Below are 19,393 nucleotides of genomic sequence, written 5' to 3'. Positions count from 1 at the left end.
ATTATATTTTTTAAAAATCTGACTCGCACTTTTAATTAGTCCCCAGTTTGGAATAATTGTCTTGCTCCATGTGTTTCTAAACCTCAGTTAGCTGGTGTGTAAGCTCAGTAATCCGAATTAGAGCCTCTGGTGACCATCTGCTGTCTGCAGGCTCCGCGCACTACTTTGTTACTGCATTCACCTCAGCCCGCCCCCTTGATGTCTGTGTGTGTGTGTGTGTGTGTGTGTGTGTGTGTGTGTGTGTGTGGGTATTGCCTACCGGGCGGAGTAATTCGTGTTGGTATCTATTGAGTACATGTGTGTGTGAGTGCGTGCTACGGCTGCTGCTTGTCACTCATTGTGCCGTGAACACGGGTAGCGACAAGGACCAAAATTCCGTCCGGTAGCAGTTGTTGTCCCTGGAAAGGCTGATATCTGCCCCCCCCCCTCTCAGTAGAGACACCTCGCTTGTTTAAAGTGCGTCTGCTTCTTCAAGGAGAATATCTGTGACACATTACAATGCTTCAAATAGGGGACCTCATCTGGGGATTGCTATTCATTGGCTGTGCAGGTAAGAAGATGACTTATTTATTATTCATATTAGGTGAATCGGAGGCTGTGGCCAAAGCACAGTGTGAGGAATGCAGGCCGAGCTGTGCTGATTCCGGAGCAGCATCCTCTGGTCCCGCTTGCGGCATCCTTGTCACTGACTCCGGACAGTGGCGCTGGGTTAGAGATGGTGCTCTGCACAAATCCACCACCGCTGTGCAAAAAGTTTCTCTAACAAGTGAGAGTGTTTTATCTGTGTGAGAGGAACACAGCGTGGATTACAAACCGGGACGCCTTTCATCCAGTTTCGGGGTTCTCTTTCTCTAGTTTCGCGTCGGGAGCCGCTTGCCTCGGTGCATTTTTGAGTATCTCCGCGCAGCACACAGGAGTATGCCATCACAGGTCCGGCTGGCTCACTGTCTTGAGTTAAGGCACATTTTAGGTTGGAGGAAAATGACCCAACATGTGCTGCGTTTTTGTACAAGTTAAAGCCGCGAGTTCATGTGTGCGGGGAAAGGTTAGTGGATGCTGGCTGCGATCAGGACTGGTGATGCAGGGACGCGTTTGTGGTCCCCTGATGCCAGCAGATAGTCCCTACACTCTCTGTAGCTGCTTGTAAGCCACCGTCCCCCTGTTTCAAATATCAAATAACACCAAGTAAACACCGTGTGCCCTCATCCAAAAGTCCAGCTCGGCGTTCCCACTTGTGCTGGGTCAGCCGTGACGCACCGAGGATGCAGTGTCCGGAGCGACGCTCGCTCGTAGCGGGGATGCTTTGTCTCACTCCACTAAATAACACACAGCTTTCGGGACATTTCATAAGAGGTAGATTTTTGTTTCTCATATTCACGCGCTTGAACTCTGTGCTGGTGGATTAGACGCGTCCACCATTCCGACTCTGGTCATCATCGGATTTGGCACGAAAGCAGTATTCTGCGCGGATGTGTCAATGTGGGATTTTAGAGTTTAACACCAGGCTGGTCGCATAGGTTGCCAGCCTTTGACCTTCTTTATGTGACATAACGTCTGTTTCTTTCCTTTTTTCTTAATTGCCAAAAGGGACAGTGGAGTTTCCAACTTAGCGCAGTGCGTTTTTAGGCGCAAAATGATGTTGACACAGGCTCAGGCTGATCTGATTGTAGTGTTTTTTGTTTTTTTCTTTATTTGGTTGGTTGGGAGGAAATTCGTCATCCATTGAGGACAACTGAATAGTCATTCAATGTATACAATAGAATCCAATCCCAGAGCTCCCATGGTTATAGAGGGCGGGAGGTGGGAGGTGGGGAGGTGGGGGCATTCCCCTAAACCCCCACCTCTCCCGCTTCTTACATCCTCCTTCCCTCCCTGCATCTGCCCCCTCTCTCTATAGACTGCAACTGTGTGCTGCAAGTGGAGTTTGAGGACCCCCAGGGGTCCTCGGAGAGAGGAAGAATAGTTTGATTTGATAACACTTTCATTTAGCAGACATTACCCCAATCAGAATATACAAGGATGATTATTCTAACCTTGGCTTTAGATGTCACCATTTTCTTCCCCTCCATACATAAAGCAGTGGTTCTCTCCATGGGGTCCAGATTTCTCCTTAGTCATTAGTTCAAGGTCCAAACTGTCTTTAATATATTCAGCATCATACTTTACATTAAAGCTAGTTTGCTGTCTCTGACAAGTAGCTGTCCCTTATGTCACTCACTCTACAGCAGGAAACAGCTCTTCAAAATAAAAGCTCTGTGCCAGATTTACTGTACTTAAAAACTAGGCGTGTCTTTTACAAACTTGACACATTCTCGAGTCCCTTGTGGTCCATTCAGAATGGAACCACGACCCACTTTTGGATCGCGACCCATCAGTTGGGAACCACTGCAGATTTCTTAATTCATTTCCTGTATTATCTTAAGTCTTTCAGGCCCAAAAGTCCGACCTGTACTGGAATTTTGAGGCTGATATTGATATCTGAGAGTTTTAAATATGTTATAATGACAGATCAACTTATAGACGATAAATGGATAAACTAAAGGCCCCTGTGTTATTGAGTAAGGCAGTATGCCCAAGGCATGTACTGAGCTTGACATTTTAAGATTAAAAATTAAACCTGTCAGTTCCCTCTGGTGGACAAACTTGAATCTATTTGTGATAAGCTAAAATTGCCCAGCACTGTTGGCCTTATATATGGATCAGGATTTAATGGGTTAATGTGGGCACAGTGTGTGTCAGCTTGCAGATTTGTGTCTTGCAGACTTTTGCTTCACATGCAACTGATATACGCACTTTGGTACACGTTAATTAATCACAGGCCTTTTTTTAGTTCTCCATGATATTTTTTAGGCATTTTCAAATCAACAGTTTCTCGCCACCGTTCACACCCAAACACTGTGTCAACCTGCCACTGTTAGCTGAGTAGGGGGCGGCGTGGTACCAAGAACACCTGGGATATGTTCAGTATTTTTTTCCCCTTTTCTTTATGATTCATGATCCTACTGAAATATTCCGACGCCCACGCAATTCACTGCACCTCATATGGGAGGGAAAGTGCAAGGAACCAAGAGGGAGATAATTAGACAACTGTGCCTTAGCTGTGCTCCGTTGCAATAGGGGGAGAAATTCAAAGAAATTGATCACATTATTTGATAGGCCCAGGGTATATTAAAAGGGTAATGACAGTATCACACAGTTTGAAGGCTGAGCAATTTAATTACATTTATTGATTTCCAGTTCCTGTTCCAGTTCAGTGATAATTAAATTTCGAGTCTAGTCACAAACATTAGGACGGAGAGCCACAGCGCCTTCCAAGAAATGATTGAATAATGGCAGAATGAAGTAGAATACGATTTGAGAAGTGCACGCAGACAGCGGCCTTTCTTGTCTTGCTCTGTCTACACTGCAGCCTGATGGATTGAGTCTGGTGTGTATCACCAGCGCTGACCTTGTGCTATTGGAGTGATCTACCATATCCATGGTCATCATTCTGCAACTTGAAAGAGTGTAAGGTGATGGAGGCTAATCGGAGAGACAAAACTATTCGTCACACCAATTCTGGGGTGAGAATTAGAGCGCCTAACTCGAGGGATGTGAATTTTTCTGCTTAAGGTTTGCAGAGAGGTGATACTTGGTGACTGCTAATGTTTGAATATGACTGAGTGTTCGTGTTTTTTATTTTGTGCTGTCAAATGTATTCAGACAGACATGAGCACTGTTTGAAAATATGCAGCCGTCTCATTCATTTAAATGAGACCCCTTCATTGACACAGTAGGAGTCCTGATACAGAGGGCCAAAAAGTGGAACCTAGCTAAACTTTTTGCCGAAATTCAATGCAGTATCACCTGGCAACATGAAATTAATGCAAGAGTACCGATCGTTGAGGTGGAGGATAGAATTATTGGCATCCTGGTAACTTTCTAGAGTTCTAAACAGGGCTGGGTAAAGGTACTTGATTTTTCTCAAGTAACCCCATACCAAGATGTATGGAAACATTTCCAGTCAAACAATACCTGCATTCAATCCTTTTTGCGCGGAAGGTCTGATCCTGGACCGTCCCGACTCCCTCCTAGATCAGCATGGTTTCTCTTGCTGCCGTCTCAGAAGCCGCTTTTCTCAGGGGAATGGTCATTTAAGTGTCTGCCCTATTAAAAGTAGCTAATACAGCAGCAGCGGCCAACATCCAACACTGAACTGTAAAGTGGTCTCAAAACACTATCGTCAAATCCGATAATAACCATTTGGCAACTTTAGCCATGTGTAGGGTTGCAACGGTTTGAGATTTTCATAGTGCGATAACCATCTCGAAAATATTGCGGTTTCACAGTAACACAGTATTACAGAAATTATATTATCAGTCGGAATGACCCTTAAAGGAATGAAAACAGAGGTGTTATTGATTGAGCGAACATTTTATGACTATAATTGAAACTTGAAACCATTTTGTTAATAGAAATTTGTGTAAAAAGTCTCCCCATAGAAAACACCTTTAAACGTCCAGTTTAGCCTATACAGTCTGTGGTTTGGTGAAGACAAGTGCAGTGTATTCTAAGGAATCGGCAGATCACTGTGCTAAGATGCCACCGAAACGTCCGATAGTATGGTTATACTACCTAGAACTCCATTCACATCATGGGTATTGAGTTAAGTACTCCATTGGTATCAGTATTACTTTGAGGTTATTGGTTTTAGTACTGATATTGTAATTTTGTAAACAATACCCAGCCCTATTTGTAGGTCCTTCCTCGTGGTATTTTAAGGCACTCTGAAAGTCTGTCAGACGCCAAAACACTGCAGAGTCACGAATCTATTACTCAAACTAGACTTCCTCAATTGTATTTCTTCTTTCCATAGGTAACTGAAACAACAAGTCCCCACCACTGCAGCCTGCTGTGGTTTTCAAATGCTGCTTTTAGTTCAAATGCTCAGCTGTGCACCTGCCATGCCATTTATACAGTTTTATGAACTCCAAGACACTGAGTTCAAGAGCAAAGCAGATCCATGTGCTTTGGAGGTGAACTGTGACGTTCATTTAATGGACTATTCCAGATCTAAAACAATGTTTTAATGCATCAAGCACTGAGCTGATCTCCCCCACAAAAAAAGGAGAAAAAAGTTGAGTTTAACATTTGGAGGGAGAGAAAATACACAATTCGTAAATGGCTAACATATGGGACTTTAACTGCTGTGGTGAGTTCAAAGCCACTATGAAAATAATACAGGCTATTTTTGACTTAGGGGAACTGGAAAAAGCAGCCAAACAAGGGAAAATTATAAGGCGTTTTTAGTCTGCTCCCTGAGTAAAACGGGATTCTGGATCCTCAGAACTTTGCTCTGCAGTTGCAACAAGATCCGTGCTGCATTCAAAGTGACAAGTACACATTTTGTACCAATTTATTATAGCTTATGTTGATCAAATTCTCATCAGTGTAGGTGTTGCTCAGATTACAGCTGGAGCCTCTTTGAATTCAGCAATATACTGCAAACTGTTCCTACTGTACAGTTAAAAGCAAAAGACAGCATCAAATAGTAACTTCTTATTGAGTCATAACTGCAAGTTTAGTGGATTTTCCAGATGTACAGTCTGCACATGTGCATCCATTATTCTTTTTTTATATACTTTTACTTCCTATTCTACTCACTGTCATTTTTGTCTGTGTATTGTTTAAAAGTATGGCCCAAAATATGCCCAAAACTAGTTACAGTTTTGTCACAAAAAAGGAACATAGTAGCACAGAGAGTCATGGATATAGACTATTTATGATGTCATTAGTGGCTGTTTACAGATCTGTGGATAAAACATAATGTAAAGGTCAAATTAATTAGAAAAAAAATGAGAATGAAACATAAGGCTGTGGATCTTGACACATTCTTCATAAATTCATGTCATCTCGCAGCGCGTCTTTATGCTGAATCAAAAAAAGTGCAGACAGTTCCTTACAGATAAGTTCAAAATGACTCGGCTGGCTGTTATATTTCTTCTCTGCTGACTGTTAGATGAGGATGGGCTGTCTTTGCATATTAATCAGTGCATGAATAGGGACCATGAGTGATTTGCATTGTGTGAGCAATGAAGGCGTCCTATAGAGAATTGAATGTGGGGGAAAAGAAAGGGGGGGGGGGGAGAAAAGAAAAAAAGTAGATGGGCTTGTTATGCAGAATTGGGGCTGCCCGCCTCCCTGAACCCTCCAACTCTTAGGAGGGTGTTTTTTTTCTCCATTAGTACAGCATTACTTTGCAAAACTCAATACAGTGTATATACACTGTGTAAATAGCTGTACAATTGGCACTCTGATAGTTTGCATTATGCTCATGTTCCTTAAAAATTAGAGTAAATTAGGGTAAAACTGAAAACAATCATTTCATATTTCATTTCATATCAGTGGGATTTACGTGTAAGTACTGTAAAGCCTTTTCCACTTGGTGCCTCTCCCAGTGCACAGCGTGGCATATGACAGTTTAAGATAAACATCCGGCCTGTATTGGTGGTCTACATGAACATAATTACAAACCTATCTACTTTATGATGTGCTCACAAGTTATTCCGTCATTTACACTTGATAATTACCAAGATAGTTGCTAATGATTCCTTTGAAAATAATATGAGGCAATCAGCTCGATCACTTAAGCTTGAGAGCAACTGTCAATCATATTAAAGTAACTCTTACCTTTCTTGCATTTCACACTTAAAAGTGCTTACACTTAAAAAAAAATTGAACATCCACAACTCCTGCCTCCCTCCAAAGTCCCCTCCACCTCCCTCCAATGGCCTACTCCCCCCTCCTCCATTACATCCTCATTACGTCTATGATAGACGTAGGCGTTGGCAAGGTAATGTTAGATACACGGAAGAGGAGAGCGAGTGTAATGGTACAACCAAGACAGTCAAATGCAACCCCTGAGTTTTAAAACTCAACCGGAGTCAGTGATGGCTGATGAGTTTTAGAATAAGGTTACAGTGCTAACGTTAGATAGTAGCGTTACGTTACTAGTAAGTGAAAACGCACAAGGACGATAACGTTAATGTTTCAGAGGCTATGCTACAGTAGGCTAACGTTAGCCATTAGCAACTGGATGCTGTGTGAGTTTTATGATATAACGTAAACGCTAACGTTAGATAGTACTGGTGACTGGCAACAAACAAGACAGCAGGCTAACAGTTAGCAACTGGATGCTGTGTTATCATATGTAACGTTATAGCCTATGTTACATTAATGGAATATAATTATGATGTGTGATAAGTATGTTTTCTTTAGTGTATAATCACCTCAAAATAAGAATTGTTGTGTTTCTGTTACCGTAGAATGAGCCGTTTGTATCTACGAAGGGAGTGGGTCCTCGTTCACGGAATCCGCCATGTTTCTACAGTAGCCCAGAATGGACAAACCAAACACTGGCTATAGATAGGACCATTTGCGTTCTTGTGTCGGCCACCATAGTTAGCAGTCCCTCTCGGACAAGCCAAACAGCCTTGGAAAAACACAAATTTTTAATGTGAAACTACTTTATTCAGGGTTTTTACTGGGTTAAATCACCTGGTCTGTTTGTTTTAAAGAGGAAGAGAGCTCTGCGGATAATTTGGCTCCTCGTAAAAACCTTCCGAATGTCTGGAATGGCTTCAGAAAAACACTGATTTTTAACGTTAAACTGCTTTATTCAGTGTCTTTACTGGTTTTGATCCCTTGGTCCGTTTGTTTTGGAGAGGAAGAGACCTCTGCAGATAATTCGGCTCCCTATTAAAATCTCCTGAAGGAATTCTAACCAAGTTCTCTCATGGCAACCTGGAAAAGCTTCACCTGGTTGCGATGTGCAGTACTCACTGCTAGATGCCACCAAATCAAAACTAGTATGACTTCTTTAGTTGTCTGTCTTTGTCGTTAAAGATCAGCACAATGGTCTTGCAGTCTGAATATTATCTGCTGGATGAGCTGTTCAATTTACAAAATGTAGAAATTGTCACACTTACTGAAAGCTGTCAGACCCTCCATGTTGTGGTCGCTTCCCCTGGTTGAACTGAACTTGAACAGTTCTCTTCAAAGAAGACTAATGTGTCTCAGCGGGGTGAACCAGTATCTGCTTCTAATGGATTCAGAAAAAAACTGTGCTTGATGCAATTGTGCCCCACGATCGCATTCAGCAAGGTAAAACGTCTCCTGGAGTGGTTCTGATTCAAAACAGTCTTTGAAGCTGCTGGTGCCTTCAGGCTAATAGCCACGCTGCTCATGGAGAATATGGAAGGTGATGGTGGATGGACACTTGTCTGCTGTGACACTCAGCAGAGTCCTTTATCCTAACCTCCCCATGTTCTCTACATCAGCACTGCTGATCTGTGCTGCTTTGGCAGGCACTATTGCATTTTTTTTTTCCTGGGCTCTGTTTTAAGTGAGGCTGCCAAGTCTGGTGAAGATGCCCAAGGTGACGGTGGACTACATTTCTGCGTAACAGAATCCCAGCGTGATGTCCCTGTCCTCCTTGAACTGCCTGGAGAACTACAAGCACCGATTTTATTTGGAATAGATACTGTTTGTATCGATGTTCCAGTATTCTTTATTGTTAGCATGGGGCCCAGTGTTATTTATAGTCTGTCACTATTCTAACTCACTTCCCCCAGGACTGGCACTGGTGAACAGATGGTATTTCTGTCTGTGAAAGTCAAAGACACTTCTGAGTTGTCTTGCGTTAATACTCCAGCGAGAAAACTGATGTTTTTACATTCCTTTACTGAACAGTTCACTTCTTTCAAACACACCATAAATTTAGACATGCTTGGATAGACAACACCTTAAGATAAAAAACCCTGCACTTGAGCTGCAGTAACCTTTATCAGGGATCACACATATGCACGGCAGCACTGAATGATTTGCATTCTTAATGATGGATTACTGGCAATCTTTCTTTCACGAGTCACAAGTGCAGAAAGTAGGAGGTTTTGCTTGATTGTCCCTTTGTTCAACTAAGCTTTTGAGTGATGAGAGAAGACAGCAATGTCACCCATGTGTCACCGCGGGATTTTTGATGCCGATGCTTCAACACTTAGGCACACACTTACTGCATATGGTTGTCAGCTGTGGGCGTTATCTCCTGCAAAGCCAAGTGTAAAATGCATACTGATATGTGGCTAAGTCTCGCAGTTTTCCTGTGCGAGACTGTTGAAATTGGCAGGAAATGCAATTTACCGTAACAAGACTAAAGGGCATCACATACCAGCTGTGTATTACATGCTTCAAAACACCCATTGTTTGCAATGTAAGCCTGCACACAGGCGGTATCTTCACACGCTGTCCTATTTCCCAGCGTCACATCTCGAACCGGTGGTTTGGCACACCCTGGCTTCAGCACCTTTACTACGTCTGTCTGTATTGCACGTCCTGTGTGTGCTACAGGTGTCATGCCATACTGATGTGTGAAAAGTCAGTGATTGTTGTGATACCCTGAGTTTTCCTGGGGCGCTACCACCAGGTCACAGTGTCTCTTTTGATAAGCATTTTCGCCCACTGCAAGGTATGTGCACACACACACGTGGACACTTGGGCTTAAGCACACACCCAGTAAAGTATGAACAGGGCGTCTATGTCCGTGTCTGTTCTTTAGATATTTAGGCTGCTAAAAACCATGGGTTCAATATCACCTTAGATATGAGATGTTTTTTTCCCCCTGAAATAAATATATGCTGAATTCATTCGCACCACGGTCCCCATCACTGACTACTCCACGGTTTATCTGGAAAAGGATTAGACAGATGTGACTCATATTGCCACTTTCGCTGGTGGTGTTTGATTTGAGCTGTGTTTATTATGCAGCAGAACTGCATGAAACATTTAGCTGTAGTCACCACCTGTGGAATTAATATTTGAGCGTGTTCGGACTTCGTTATCCATCTTTGGCGTGCATCAGCTACGCTGACTTGCCGGGTAACGAATCTGTCACCCCAGCTCATCTGCGATGTTCGTAGTTGTTTTACTGAGATGGAGAATGCCAGGTCTGTATCGTTTCTGGCTACTTCACTAGTGCTGCAGCTTAGGGACTCATTGAAGTAAAAGTGTAAGACAGTCTCAGGCAGTTTGTTCCAGGATTTCAGCAGCCTAGCTGATATCACACCTGCTTTATTTGTCTTCAAGGAGGAGGATTTTCTCCTCTGAAATCCTACTTTTTCAAACCACCTGGAGAGGCAGCTCATTTTCTTGTACACCTGGTGTCTACAGGGATAATTGTTGCTCATTTAAGATGCATGCAGTGATGTTTTTTCCACACAATTCATTGTGATTGTGTCTTAGTCTTTGAAATAGTTGCTCTTTTCTCAGTGAATGTCTTTTTGCTTTGCTTGATAATCTCATCACTTTTCATTCGGACCTGTTGCCATTATGTTTATGAGCCCCAACTTCTTTTAATGTTACATATTACCTAAAGGCACACTGCTGCATCTTCAGGGAAGCCAACGAGGGCTTTCTTGTTGTTTGAGCCTTTGATTGGCTGCTCAGGTAATCACTTATTTATCCTGTTGTCTTTGTGCTTGCATTCAATGGATGTGGGGTAAAGAGATGCAATGAATTAGTGAGTGCATTGCAAACCTCAACCGACACAGTGCTGGTCCATGTTGAATTCACAGAATGTAGCACTGTACGTGCTGCTAATGCTGCCTGAATGAGTGGCATGTGCAGCAAGTATTGGGGCTGCCCCCTGAAAGTTGAAGATTTGAATCATTAGTCAGAGACCCCTCAGTCAGCTGAGATGAAAGATGAAAATTTGCTTTACCACTTGAAGCAAATTTTTATTCCTCTCTTTGATTGTACTGAATGTAAATTAACAATTTTGCCAATGTTCATTTTGCTCATGTGTGACCGTACCCTTATGGTAGTTGGCACGCATTAGCTCTGAGGTTCAACTTGGCCTCTCAGCTGTATTACCTGAATGTCCTGCCACTCCGGACATCTCTCTGAACTCTTTTCAAACCCTATATGGAGAAAAAAAGGAATGAATAGTTGAATATTTGTATCGAATAGCCAAATCTGATTCGCTCGTGAGTAATCATGAGCCAGTAATTTGTGCATAACCTACGTATTTTGGAAGGCTGTGATCACGTAACCGATGCACTAATGGTGCTAAACAAGGAAGCAGCCCTGAGCGGTCTTGTAAGGAGGCAGGTTGGGGTGGTGAATGGGTCACAAAACAGGACTTTCCGTTAGAGTTGTGTGTTCAGCATGTGAACTTTAAGTCATTTTAAGCTTGGCTACATCCTCACCTTGTTTCTTTTGTTGAACCATACTACAGTAATTTTAATTGCCTAAACCTAAACGTCACTCGTTGGGCGCTAATTTGTCGGATATCATATGAACTGTCGTGTGTGTGTGGTGTATGAATATGAATCCTAATTGAATGGATATTGCTCTTCGATTCAAAAGTCTTAGTTGGGTCTGACTGATTTCAGAACATCATAAAGTAGTTTGACAAGTTAATATTGTTGCCCTACCTGATATTAGCCCTTTCTACCTTTTTACAAATAATGTCACCTGTTACATACAGTACAAGCCAAAAGTTTGGACACACCTTCTCATTCAATGCGTTTTCTTTATTTTCATGACTATTTACATTGTAGATTCTCACTGAAGGCATCAAAACTATGAATGAACACATGTGGAGTTATGTACTTAACAAAAAAAGGTGAAATAACTGAAAACATGTTTTATATTCTAGTTTCTTCAAAATAGCCACCCTTTGCTCTGATTACTGCTTTGCACATTCTTGGCATTCTCTCCATGAGCTTCAAGAGGTAGTCACCTGAAATGGTTTTCCAACAGTCTTGAAGGAGTTCCCAGAGGTGTTTAGCACTTGTTGGCCCCTTCACTCTGCGGTCCAGCTCACCCCAAACCATCTCGATTGGGTTCAGGTCCGGTGACTGTGGAGGCCAGGTCATCTGCCGCAGCACTCCATCACTCTCCTTCTTGGTCAAATAGCCCTTACACAGCCTGGAGGTGTGTTTGGGGTCATTGTCCTGTTGAAAAATAAATGATCGCCCAACTAAATGCAAACCGGATGGGATGGCATGTCGCTGCAGGATGCTGTGGTAGCCATGCTGGTTCAGTGTGCCTTCAGTTTTGAATAAATCCCCAACAGTGTCACCAGCAAAACACCCCCACACCATCACACCTCCTCCTCCATGCTTCACAGTGGGAACCAGGCATGTGGAATCCATCCGTTCACCTTTTCTGTGTCTCACAAAGACACGGCGGTTGGAACCAAAGATCTCAAATTTGGACTCATCAGACCAAAGCACAGATTTCCACTGGTCTAATGTCCATTCCTTGTGTTTCTTGGCCCAAACAAATCTCTTCTGCTTGTTGCCTCTCCTTAGCAGTGGTTTCCTAGCAGCTATTTGACCATGAAGGCCTGATTCGCGCAGTCTCCTCTTAACAGTTGTTCTAGAGATGGGTCTGCTGCTAGAACTCTGTGTGGCATTCATCTGGTCTCTGATCTGAGCTGCTGTTAACTTGCGATTTCTGAGGCTGGTGACTCGGATGAACTTATCCTCAGAAGCAGAGGTGACTCTTGGTCTTCCTTTCCTGGGTCGGTCCTCATGTGTGCCAGTTTAGTTGTAGCGCTTGATTGTTTGCGACTCCAGTTGGTGACACATTTTAAGTTTTTGATTTTTTACGGACTGACTGACCTTCATTTCTTAAAGTAATGATGGCCACTCGTTTTTCTTTAGTTAGCTGATTGGTTCTTGCCATAATATGAATTTTAACAGTTGTCCAATAGGGCTGTCGGCTGTGTATTAACCTGACTTCTGCACAACACAACTGATGGTCCCAACCCCATTGATAAAGCAAGAAATTCCACTAATTAACCCTGATAAGGCACACCTGTGAAGTGGAAACCATTTCAGGTGACTACCTCTTGAAGCTCATGGAGAGAATGCCAAGAGTGTGCAAAGCAGTAATCAGAGCAAAGGGTGGCTATTTTGAAGAAACTAGAATATAAAACATGTTTTCAGTTATTTCACCTTTTTTTGTTAAGTACATAACTCCACATGTGTTCATTCATAGTTTTGATGCCTTCAGTGAGAATCTACAATGTAAATAGTCATGAAAATAAAGAAAACGCATTGAATGAGAAGGTGTGTCCAAACTTTTGGCCTGTACTGTATGTCCCAAGTGTCCCAAGTATATGCCAATTTATAGGATGAATTTGTGATTAGCTAGCCAACACATCGGTTGGTTTGCAGCATGCACTCCATTAAAATATGTTTACCCGCCCTTGCTGAGAAATTTGCCAAATGGACTGCAGCCAATGTGTATAGCAAAGCTGGGATAATGCCCATTAGGACAGGAGGATCCAACATAGTGTCTTAGTATGCATTATACTGACATTATACTGAGTATATAATTAGTTTGCTATAATTCTACTCATTCACGTCAAAATGTGTGAAAAAACAAGCTGAAAATAAAAATAAAGCTTGGGGAGACGCCACACGTGTGCTGTCTATTTGTTGGCCGCCACTGATATTCAGGGAAGTGTAGGTGGCTTCGTGCAGCGTGGGTATTTTGTGTTAGCGCATACATACTCTATGCTTTGACACTCCACCTTTATAAACTCAGCATCGTCTCAGTATCACTTGCTGGGATTTCTTGGCACTTGCACAGTTTACCTGAGCTAAAGTTGTCTGACACAATTTAACTGCTGGAGCTCGGAGACCAACTGGAGGATTATTCTTGCCTCAGTGAAACCAGAGTTTATTTGATGCACGTTATGAGCACAAAGACAGACCAGGCCTCTTATGCGTTTGCTGAAATCAGGAGTTATCATCTCACTTTACTTCTGCTGAGCTGACATGGTGAGACAAGGCCATAGTGTATTTGGGCATGTGTTTTACTGATTCTTGCTCCCCAGGAGTGACTCACCATCATGATGTAATGCCTAGCAATGGCACTTAGCTCATCCCAGGGACTGTGTGATTGGCTGGCTTCCTCAGGTGCCGTGGCGCCTCAGCCTTTGTGTGAAGAACAAAAAAAACAAAACCAAAAAAAAAGAAAAAAACAAGAAAAAAAAAAAACAAGTGCGTCTTCTGGGAGCTGGGAACAAGGCGAGATGTGCAGCATGTGCAGTATTCTGAGGACTTGTTTACTTTCTAAATTGGCACAATTGTCAGTGAGCACATTCTTGAGGCGAGCATCCTCTGTGGCTCCGTAGTGTTTTCAGACCATGCCAGCAAAAGTCCAGAATGACTTATTTCACTGCATACGGTTCACAAGCTCAGGTGGCACACACTCAAAACTGTTTTCCCAAGCTGCATAGTCACAGATATTTTATATCCTGTCTCAAGGTTTCGTCTAATCTTAATGAAAACGCGGCCACTATACAGTAAGTAATGTGGAAGCTGAGTTCACAATTCTTATTCAAGACATGGAGAGTTGGTTTTAAGCAGCCTTGCTGTGCATTCAAATAGCTGTGTGTGCAGAAACGACAAGCTCGAGACCAACTAGTGGATTCAGCTGGAGAGAAAACATATTAAATAGTAACTGTGAGGTTTTTCATTTCTGGTAAAATAAAAGAATATAGCTTTGTGTTTGTGGGTAATGGTCATTTAATGGGGGACTATTCTTTTCTGTAATGGAGAAATGACAAAGGACTTAAATGAGGTGATACACTTTGGTGTTGTGTTGCTAGGTAAAGGAGGCAAATATGCAATTTTAGCAATTACAACCGTGTATGGATGTGTTTTAAAAGCAGTGCAGTCAGTTCTGTGTGTTTATAACGCCGTTAGAGCTGCTGTGAGGTTATGCTATGGAAACAAGAGGAAACGCAGAGACACATCTAAGAGCTGTTGATCTGACAGCGGATGCAGCACAGACTCTGCGGACTGTTTGATCAAACTGGTGTGTCAAATATCATCTAATTAACGGGTAAAATCCTGCCCACAATCTAATATGGGAGCTGCATATAAGTGGAGCCCCGCTGCCGCTGCCCATATGGAAATCGCATGAGAACACTGATGAGGTCAGACTGATCAAAATAGATGGTGTTTTTGTGTTGGGTTGGTAGCAGGTGGTTGCAGGGTAACACCATCTAGGTGCTGAGAGGGAGGGGCTGTTGCCACAACGGAAACAAAGTGAACTGCACTGCATTTAACACCTGTAGGGCTGAGCAGCAGAAGTCAGTGCTCTCTGAACAGCAAGCAAAGTGTGTCTGTAGAATCGAGTATTAGAAAGTGTCAAGGATTTAAAGAGGGCATCACACGCTTGGTCAGATCCTTGGGCTTGTTTACTTGGAGTCTCTGATCTAGATCAGGCAACTTTACAGCCTTTAAGTTTTTAATATTCATTTTATTAGGTTATATAATATATTGAACATTTTAATTGATGTCCTCCAAGGAAACAGAGATTATTTTATTCCTATGTGTTCTGCATCAGATCTGTCAGGATTCACCACTCACAAATGAAAATCTAATCCACATCATAAGCCAATTCTTAATAATTGAGTATATTGCCTCTTGAGCATCACGTGGTAGAAAAAAATATTGATGTAGAGATCTGTGCGAGCCAAACGAAGGGTTACTATACCAAGCATGTTGTTATAGATTAATTATTAATTTCCTAATTTGTGTGCTCAGATTAGCATGATGTGCACTCGATATGGCAATCCATTTACACAGATAAACTGCGAGCAAAAATTACATTTGGAGGATTGCACAGTCGAGATGCATTCATGGGAAGGATCAGACTTTGGTTATGGACCTCTGACCTTCAGAATAAAAGGGCTGAGGGGTTAGATCGTGTTTAAGTGATGCAGTCTGGTATTTATACCTACTGAATACAAGTGCAGGCTATTTAACAGAAAATAGAAAACTTTAACTCGAGTGACCGTCACCCACTCAGAGCAGGTACAAATCCTGTTTTATAATTGATGCATAATTTATAACTTAACCCTTCGAAACCTGGAGCAACATCAGTTTTCTTGTGCTGCTTTTAGACGTCTTTCACAAGTATTTAAACCTTTGAACCCTGAGCAAATTGGTGCGATTTCTTGGGGGAAAAGGCAATGAGGAACTTGGTAGAGTATGTCCCACAAATTAAAAAAAAACAACACATAAATAAATAAATAGCTAGAAAATGAAAAAATAGGAGGGAAAAGAAAAAAGCTAGGGAAAAATATTTATAATAATTATAAATATTACATTTTAAAACTATGTCACAGAATTATTCTAATTTTTAAGCACTCTTTCCAAGTGATTTCCTTGTTACTGTTTTTTGACTAATTTTTCTCATTTTACTAATTTCTTGCTATTTTTTTGGTCATTTCTCCTTTCATTGCTTGTTGCCAATTGGCTCAGGTTTCAAAGGGTGAAAATAGGAAGGCTAACATACTGTGACCAGCTTGTTATCACTTTATTATGTACATAGGGAATATAATAGTATTACTATTTTCCTTATATTTCTTTTACGGAGTTATAACTCCATGCTTTTATTCTGAGTTCAGGATATATACTCCGAAAACTTTGCCTCAAAATGTCACCCAAACTGTGCGCTATGCTAATATATTTCTCCGTATGACCCTCAGTGGGCTCTGTACTTGGATATAGACTAAAATTTTTCTCTTTTGACAGAGCCTGACACTGTAAATGCATGACAAGTACAAATTTACCTCATCAAAAAGGATTTCACATCGTTCTTTTCAATGCTTTGTGACTTTAAAATTACAGACGCTCCCTCAAATTCATCTGAGTATCTGAAGACAATCACCCCCCATTTGACCCAACGCAGACCCCTCTGAGGGTCCTTTCCATTATGTGTTTATGTTCAGGCTGCTGCGTTTGATGAGATCAGGAGAGGTCTGTAATTTATTAGGCTTTCACACTAACAGCATTGTTGAAGGGCCGCCCCCGAAGAAAAGCTCCGGGAGCGGCTCACTGTGAGGCGGGGAGGCAGACAAAGGTGGAGGGCGGCAGGCGGGAGGAGGGGTGGAGGATGAGAGGGAGGCAGGACACAATGCAAAGTGTTGTCAAGGAGGAACCACAGGGTGGGCAGGGCACTTCAACCTCTGGATTCATTGTTTCCCTTTCTGTTGCTGGAGCCCCATTTCATGTAATAAAGCTCACTGAGACCAGTAATAGTGTCAGACATGGATGTTTTAGATCATCATCCCCTGATTTAATTTAAAAGTAATCATGTTTTTCAGTATGACTTCCACATTATTTAGTGTTCTCACTACCTTGCTATAGATGCTGGCCGGCTGTCACACTGCAGATCTGGGACATTTGCTTCCTATTCTTGGATCTTTTCTTTACTGTTCTTGTTACTAAATTATATGCATTTGCATGAGTTGAATGAAACCTCGTGTCATGAAAAGAGAGATCCTCGTCTTGAATGATAAGTCCATGTGATGTGCCTCTTTTTTTTTTTTCTTGTTTTTCCTCACAAAATAATGTCTAAAAATAAGACGAGGCTCTGACGCTCAGCTGGTGAACTGACTGCTGTAAGAGGAGCAAAATTCTCACTTGTGTATTGTGGCCTGATTATGTCTCTGGAATGAATAGCCGCTCTCCTGACTGACAGCTGTCTCATTTTATCTGCGAGGCTTCTCTGCATAATGCGCTGCTCTGCTGCTTTAATAAGCCACCGTAACTGCAAAGTTCTGTAGCGGTGTAATTATTTTGCTCTTCTGACAGTTCAGTAAATTATGCCTGCACATGAAAAAGGATACAGTAAGACTTTTTGCCCTGGTTGGAGGACAAAATTTGTTCCGTTGATGATACATGAATGCTGACAGGTGATAAAGAAATGCTCCTAGTTTTTTTGGCACTCCAGTCTTGGCACAGTTGTTTGGTAGTTTGTCCTCTGTATTATTTGGCAGCTTGCAGTGTTTGTGCTCCATGATTTATTGTAAAATGCTCGGATTTTTAATACAAAGTCCCTGGCATATGAATCCGGGAATTAGATATGCTGCAAACACTTGTTACCTCGTGGTATCATTGCATTTTGCCCAATAATGCAATCTTTTGAAAAGCTTTAACCAATCAATAAACTCCCAACTGAGCTCTCTGAAGTCTTTTAAATTTTTAATTTAATGCCAGCAGCATCTACTTTCACCCCTGCCAAGGTACACGACCAGAGTGCAGACGCATCTAACTTTCCCCTCATGGTTGAGATGAGGGAGACGGACCAAAGGATGTTTCAAAAGGTGTTTTTATGCTTTCATGCCTTCCTACTGTATATTCTGATGATGCCTAAAGGATAGATACGCAGGGCCAATTATATTTTTAAGTCGTGCAATCAAAATGTTTGATGTTGTCATACGTAGAAATTAAACGCTCAGACTTTTAATTAGGCTGTTTTTATTAGTTGTACTATCTGTCCTTTATGACAGATTGGGAGGTAAATGTCAAATGAAGATCAGATCAGTCTGAACAGCAGAAGGATAAAATATGTTTACATTGCAGGAACAAAGGGAGCATGTCATGCTGCATGTGATTGATACTGGCTCGCGGTGCAGGCAGCCAGATGGGCCGAGCTCAGACGATTCAACACGAAAGGGTCGAGGGCTCGGCCTTTTTTACCCGAGCCAACCAAGGCCTCGGAGACTGTTCTGCCCAAAGGCTCCGGCTCAGAGAATTGTCATGTGCTTGGCATGCCTCAGTGGTGCTCTCACCTCAATAACGCAGCACTTAATTTGTGCAAAAACAGTCGTAGGAAGTCGTGGTTTCAGATTAAACAGTCAGAACTTGTTTATCAAAGGAAAAAAAGCAAACAATCTGACAGTGGGAAGAGCTATAATTCCACTTATTTAGGAGTTTTCTAGAAATAAGTGTAAATGTCTTGCAAGAAAGAATAAAGGTTTATTTATGGCTGTCCATTTGACAGCTGTCTCTTGACACAAATAGGACATTAAGACAGAATAAACTGTCTCGGGGCAGAACTCGTTGTCATGTACTACTTGTACTATATTATTGTGTCTCATGCGATGTCAAAGACTGTCAGACAGTGCGATCAGATTCTTTATTGGCATTGTAGTGCCCATCTGTGTTTTTTAAGTCAACCTGACAAGAAAATACTGTCACACATATGTACATGCAGTACTGTAGAGGAGATTAGTCTCGATAAAACAAAATAAATGTATAATATGTTTGTCGCCACAGAAAAATGTGTTATTAAGCACAGCCAAATTATAATGGTGACAAAAAAAATTGCCAAGACAGTAGTCCGTGCTCTGAGATGCTGGGGGCGTGTCCACTGAATGTGGTGAAGCCACACCCACTCGCAAGAAAGCTGCTGCCTCAGGCTTTAAGCCCCGCCCAAAAAATCCTGGTTGCAGAAATGATGAAAAACACTTTAGCGGTGTAACTCCACAATTCGGTACGACAGAGTTCAGTCTTTTCACGTTTTCAGCAAGTGTTTTCTATCA

At 42.0% G+C, this 19,393-nt stretch overlaps 1 protein-coding gene across 5 annotated transcripts in view; it reads left to right on the top strand.

The window, feature by feature from the left end:
- The first annotated feature begins 265 nt into the window (after positions 1–265).
- Positions 266–19,393, top strand: part of ncam1a (neural cell adhesion molecule 1a) — a 422,624-nt gene continuing 403,496 nt past the window's right edge. For 2 of the 5 annotated variants that reach the window (XM_049593044.1, XM_049593043.1), the window contains exon 1: positions 267–550. In XM_049593044.1, the coding sequence (XP_049449001.1) occupies positions 499–550 (52 nt within the window). In that variant the 5' untranslated portion in view covers positions 267–498. Of the gene's footprint in view, positions 551–19,393 lie in introns of all 5 variants that reach the window. The other 3 variants (XM_049593046.1, XM_049593045.1, XM_049593047.1) reach the window with 2 other exon arrangements.

The sequence above is a fragment of the Epinephelus fuscoguttatus genome, linkage group LG12 (assembly GCF_011397635.1).
Source record: "Epinephelus fuscoguttatus linkage group LG12, E.fuscoguttatus.final_Chr_v1".
NCBI classification, from domain to species: Eukaryota; Metazoa; Chordata; class Actinopteri; order Perciformes; family Serranidae; genus Epinephelus; species Epinephelus fuscoguttatus.
The sequence above is the reverse complement of the archived record's forward strand: the minus strand, read 5'-3'. Positions and strand labels throughout refer to the sequence as shown.